The sequence below is a fragment of the Carya illinoinensis genome, chromosome 15 (genome assembly GCF_018687715.1).
Source record: "Carya illinoinensis cultivar Pawnee chromosome 15, C.illinoinensisPawnee_v1, whole genome shotgun sequence".
Taxonomy (NCBI): Eukaryota; Viridiplantae; Streptophyta; class Magnoliopsida; order Fagales; family Juglandaceae; genus Carya; species Carya illinoinensis.
Genome location: NC_056766.1, coordinates 12,052,501 through 12,058,996, shown reverse-complemented (window position 1 = coordinate 12,058,996; position 6,496 = coordinate 12,052,501). Strand labels below are relative to the sequence as shown.

General features: G+C 37.0%; 1 protein-coding gene across 1 annotated transcript in view; it reads left to right on the top strand.

The window, feature by feature from the left end:
- The first annotated feature begins 2,926 nt into the window (after positions 1-2,926).
- LOC122296669 overlaps positions 2,927-6,496 on the top strand; it is a 3,662-nt gene continuing 92 nt past the window's right edge. Inside the window, exons 1-2 of the mRNA XM_043106472.1 lie at positions 2,927-5,481; positions 5,805-6,496. The exon at positions 5,805-6,496 is cut by the window's right edge and continues 92 nt beyond it. Coding sequence (XP_042962406.1) covers positions 2,927-5,481; positions 5,805-6,496 — 3,247 coding nt within the window. The remainder of the gene's footprint in view (positions 5,482-5,804) is intronic.

Genomic DNA, 6,496 nt, shown 5'->3' with positions numbered 1-6,496 from the left:
CCCATTTTTAAACTTTGGTAAAATTTTTGTGTCAATTATTAAAGTAGCCACAAAAAGCACTTATTTCCGGCTGTTTTTTTGAGCCGGAAAAAATATATCTGAAAAAAAGCTGTTCTATAAAGCAATATTGTCATAACAAAGTGTCTGCCGTTATTATCAATTTGTTACGGCGACTTTTTATCTTATTAAGACAACTTAAAAGTCGCCTTAATAGATTTTCTGCACTTTAGCCCTCGCGCCTATTATTTTCCCACGATTCAAACATTTTCCCACGAACCAGTAGCCAAAACTAAACTTGATAGATGTATCTAGTTTAGTTGTTTTACGTTGTGGTCTTTGATTTTAAAATTTACCTCTCGTGATTTACACTTTTGGATTGAATAGTTTGCTTATAAAAGGGGAAAAAATGGAAAAAGATTTATTTTTGGCTACTGGTTCTGCTTAAGCACGATTTTCCTGCAACTATGGTGCTTCATTCCTACAAATACACATGTAAATGCATATACAAAAACTCTGTAATTGTTGCTGCCATTTCAGGGAGGTAAAAGTTTGAAAAAAATAATACTTTGATTTATAATGAAAAAAAGGAGTGGTAAATGGACATTGCTATCACATATGTAAATGGACAAGAACCTTTTCATTCTTATCAAACATAAAAAGGTGTTTTGGAAGAATACCAATACTAGGCTGGCAGTTTGCCTAGTAGCTAGCTAGCTAGTAATTTTTTATTTTTATTTTTATTTTTTTTCCTTTCTTCTTCAAGCTAGCTAGTAGTCATTAAGAAAGATATAAAGCCACTTTTGTTCTTTCCAGTTGACTGGTTGGTTCTGCTGAGGTCGTCTCTCCACTACCATTCAAAAGCATTCCTTGAATAACTTTTTCATTTTCTTTTTAATCAAAGCATGCATGGACTGAACATCCATATTTATTATTGAATGTAGACTGTTGATAGAAATGGTGGTCATTAAATTCTTTAGAGTTCGATAGACTACGCACTTGCATGTTCATATATATATATATAGAATCATGGTTGGATTTTATTGCTCAAATATAGTGGCATTTTCCTTTTGCAAAGTGCACTGCTTCTACATTTTCTTATCTACACCATTGATTAGGAATTTAATATATATATAAAAAAAAAACATTAAGAGATGGTCTCTTCTTCAATATCACATATTTTCAAACCTCCCCTCAAGCATTTAAAGATTTCTTGGATCTGACATTATGAGAGAGTCTGATCATGTACTGATCAGGGAAGAGGCACCAAAGTCAGTTCTTATGAGATATAAAAATTTGCCATTATCGTTCATGGCCAACCATTCCGAGTTTCTTTATTTTACTTGTATTTTTTATTTTTTATTTTTTATTTTTATTTTTTATTTTTATGTTGCTTGTAATTGGACTTCCATCATTTTTTGTATGTATCATGTTACTACAGATTCAGGGCCACAAAAGAATTTCTCATCTACAGTACCCATGGATCCACAGTGACTTGATAATATGTGATTTGAAATTTAGGAAAAAGCTGTGAGTTTTCCATTACATACAAAAAAGAAATCGTATATGTTAAAAAAATTGATGGGCATTCAAAACCAAGCCCTAAATCTAGTAGATTGGGCTTGGACAATATCATCTAACAGATATGCCAGCTTGGACTTGGAGTACGTTGGCCCTTTGGGATATAAACCCTTTAGTTGAGCTAGCTGGTACGTATGGACACACTCACCAGGCCAATTATATTCCAAGCATTTGAGAGCTGCCCTACACAATGTCTTAACCAGATAGATTCAATAATGTTTTGACTGGATGAAAGCCTAACTCTTTATCCATTAAACTCCTGTTTTTCTTGTCTTTCTTGTGCTAGACAAAAGCTCCAAGTCAATTGAAGTAAGTCATTTCATAATAGAAATAGGCACACGCATTTAACAATTTATTGCACTGAATAATATGATGCATAAAATGGCAACCAGCATAAACACCACTTTCCATTATACCAAAAAATTGGATAGAGCTCCCACAGAGCTGACCCCAGATAAACAAAATTGCATTAATACCTATCATTTCAACATCATGTGAGGTACATTACTTTCACTTAGGGATATGTTCATTCCAATGAAAATGACAATAAAGAAAAATCATTAGAGCACCAAAGTATAACTCTCCATATTGCTGCAAAGTATAATTCTCCATCATGTACAGAAAATGCCACATAAAATTAGATCTAGCCAAAATAAAGAAACCCACTAGGCAATGGGAGCAGATATCCCTGATTATACAGTTGATTTTGTTCTCCTTTAATACACACTTTTGGTCACAAAAAGTGTAATTTCTGGTGTGCCTAGTTTTATTATTATCAATTAAACCTAATTTTCTGCTTTGAATTTATATAATCTTCTTCTAAATTGGACTTTGTAAATCATTTGGGCATCCTTTCTGAAAATCATATGCTATTTCATTTAGTCTGGTCAAATTCATTTGTAAAAAGTGACTGCTGGCACTAGATAAATTAGGTGAATCTTGACTATATATTCATGCATGGAAAACCCATTTATTCCTATTTTATGTATGCACATGGACCAACTTACTATATATTCAGATTAATATATATAGTACCCTTTCTCAGTAATATGTTTCAACAATACTACTTGCCATGTTGGATTTTTTTGAAATGGAGTTTACTCTGATCAGAATCCAACAGTCACAAAAAACCATTGGCTGATTCCAAATAATTTGTAGGAGAAATCTTTAGATCAAGAGAATGCAGTACAACATTATTGTTCTATTTCTATCTCTCCCACTTTTTCCTCTTCCCACGTTTCTTTTTTTTTTTTATTGTTCTTGCCAACTGACTTAACCTATGGTGAACGTGGCATTGTGCTGCATTTATTCCTTATTAAACAACTCTTGCACCTCTACTTATTTCTAGATGGACAAGAGTTGGATGCAAATCACTGATAGATTTGGATCTAGGGAATATGCTAAAGGAGTGAAGGAGTTCCTTACCTTGGCCCAAACTTATGCTACAAGTGAAGAAATTCGTTGCCCATGTATCAGATGTTCAAATAATTACTTCCTACCAATAACCCAAGTAGAGAGACACTTGTTTATTAAAGGTATTGACAAGAATTACACGACGTGGATTTTTCATGGTGAAGAAGAAGATTTAATCATAAGTGATGATGATGATAATGTGCATGATCCTGATGAAGAGGAAGACTTCATTGATGATGTTGATGTTATGTTACGAGATATTCGGGCTGCCGGATTTCCTGATGTTCCCATAAGTGATTCATTCCATGCTGCGGGTTCCACATCGGTCGATACCTTTTCATCTCAGACTTTTGACCAGCTGTTGGCTGATTCCCGGCGTCCTCTTTATGAAGGTTGTACAAAGTATTCTAAACTATCTTTCACTGTCAAGTTGCTGCACATTAAAACACTTGGTGGTTGGAGTGTTAAGTCTTTCGACATGCTTTTACACTTGTTGAAGTCAGCTTTTCCCAATGCCCTTTTGCCAAACTCATATCAAGAATCACGTAACTTGGAAAAAGGGCTGGGCTTTACTTACACCAAGATACATGTTTGTCCAAATGACTGCATACTTTATTGGAGAGAATATGTGGATAAAGATGAATGCCCAAAATGTAAACTTTCAAGGTGGAAATTCAGCAACACTAAGAAGAGGCGAATTCCTCAAAAGGTTTTAAGACATTTTCCGTTGAAGCCAAGGTTGCAGAGATTGTTTATGTCACAAAAAACATCAGTTGATATGAGGTGCCACAAGGATCAGCGTGTCATGCAGCAAGATATTCTAAGTCATCCTGCTGACTCTGAGGTGTGGACGACATTTGATCAAAAGCATGCTTGGTTTGCAGAAGATCCAAGAAATGTCAGGCTTGGTTTAGCTAGCGATGGTTTCAACCCATTTAATAATTTGGCTAAGCCTTATAGCGTATGGCCAGTGATTCTTGTCCCTTACAACTTACCTCCGTGGTTGTGCATGAAGGATCCATTTTTTATCACTTCACTCTTGATTCCTAGACCAAGATCACCAGGAAATGAAATCGATGTCTATCTTCAACCTTTAATAGATGAATTGATTGATCTATGGGATAATGGTGTTGATACATATGATGCAAAGGCCAAAGAGACTTTCAGATTGCATGCAGCATTGCTATGGACAATTAACGACTTTCCTGCTTATGGAAACCTCTCCGGGTGGAGTACTAAGGGGAAGATGGCATGTCCATCGTGCAAGGAAGAAACAGATTCGATGTGGTTGACATATAGCCGAAAGTATTGTTACATGGGTCATCGTCGATTCTTGCCGCCGGGCCACATCTGGAGAAAGAAAAAGACTATTTTTAATGGCAGTGCAGAGCATCGTGACCCACCTACAATTTATTCAGGAGAAGATGTACTCATTCAACTCCAAAATATTCCTGATGCAAATTTTGGCAAATCCATAAAGAAAAGAAAGCGTACCACAGAGGAGTTCAATTGGACCAAGAAAAGTATCTTCTTTCAATTGCCATATTGGTCAACTATAAAGATTAGACATAATCTAGATGTCATGCACATTGAGAAAAACATATGTGACAACATCATAGGAACTTTGATGAATATCTCTGGCAAAACTAAAGATCATCCTAATGCACGTCGTGACCTTTCCACTCTCAATATAAGGGAGGAGTTACACCTTATTCAGGATAGACAACGCATTAGTATGCCACAAGCATGTTATACGTTGTATGGAGCTGAGCGGACTGGTTTTTGTAATTGGTTGCACGGTGTGAAATTCCCGGATGGCTTCGCTTCAAACATTGCCAGATGTGTTAGTGTAAGTGACTGCAAAATCTCGGGGATGAAAAGTCATGATTGCCATATTTTCATGCAAAGATTACTTCCTGTTGCAATTTCTAGATACTTACGCCAAGATGTACGGTTGGCACTAACTGAGCTAAGCACTTTCTTCAAAGAATTGTGTGCTAGTACATGTAAGAAGGAAGTCTTAGAGCGGCTTCAGACTGATATCGTCTTTATTCTTTGCAAGCTTGAGATGATTTTTCCGCCTACCTTTTTCGACATAATGGTGCACTTAGCCTATCACTTGCCACGTGAGGCCCTGCTTGCAGGGCCAGTTCAATATAGGTGGATGTATCCTTTCGAGAGATATCTCGGAAAATTCAAGAGATATGTTAAGAATAAGGCCAACCCGGAAGGTTCAATAGCTGAGGCCTATATCCATGTTGAATGCTTGAATTTTTGTTCCATGTACCTCCATGATGTTGAGACTAGATTCAATCCTCCTGAACGTAATGTCGACAAAGGAGAAGAGGGTGTACGAGAGGGACTATCTGTTTTTTCCGCGAAGGTGCGACCCATGGGTTTTGCATCACGTCACCAATTAGACGATGATGCTTTTATAAAAGCCAGATGGTATGTTCTTAATAACTGCACAGAGATTGGAGAATACCTAGAGTAAGTAACCAAACTAGTTACCAACTTAGACACTTTCCATTCTCAATATACTAATTTATGTTGCATACCCTACATATATTTATTAACCGTTGCATGGGCTTTTGTCTAGTGAGCACTACATGCAAGTGAGTGAAGAGTATCCCAATAATGCCGATAGTATGCATGCTGCAAAATTTCCATGCTGGTTCAAGTCACAAGTATGCAAACTCGTTTGGAAGTTCAGCCTTATTTTCTTTGGCCACATATGTTTGTTTAATGCGAAAACATGTATTGTTTTTACTTTATTTAATTCCTTATTTGAACTTATGATAAATTCAAGCTAGGCGTGCTGATAATCCCGAGGAAGTTTCGGATGATCTATATGCCTTAGCATGTGGTCCTGACCCTTGGGGTGCGTCCTATTCTGGTTGCATAACCAACGGTATAAGATTTCACACAAAAAAAGGGGAAGAACATCGTCGCACCCAAAACTCCGGTGTCATGGTCATTAGTGAACAACTAGGATCTGAAAAACCAGAGTTCTTTGGTAGACTAACAGACATTTTGGAATTCCGCTACATGGGTTGGCGTCGTGTTTACTTATTCAAATGTGAATGGTTTGATATCTCTGATTCCAAACGAGGGATACGTATCGAACCACATCTTACTAGTGTGAATATGTTGCGGACAGCTTATAAGGATGATCCATTTGTTTTGGCGTCCCAAGCATCACAGGTATTTTACCTAAAAAATCGCAGCATCCGTGGAGAATGGTATGTAGTCCAAAAGGTCATACATAGAAATGTCTATGACCTTCCACGATCATCCCTTATTGAAGATGATGAATCTGATTCTAGTGACGTTGATGCATACCAAGAGGATAATTCTGGTGATGCTTACGTGAGTGTCCATGCTGATGACATCCCACTGCAAACAGACATGCACAGGCCGAATGTTGAACCGGAGCAGGTTGATGTTGACACATTGGTAATGCAAAGGTCTAATTGGGACCACTTTGAGCAAGGTTTTATCAATG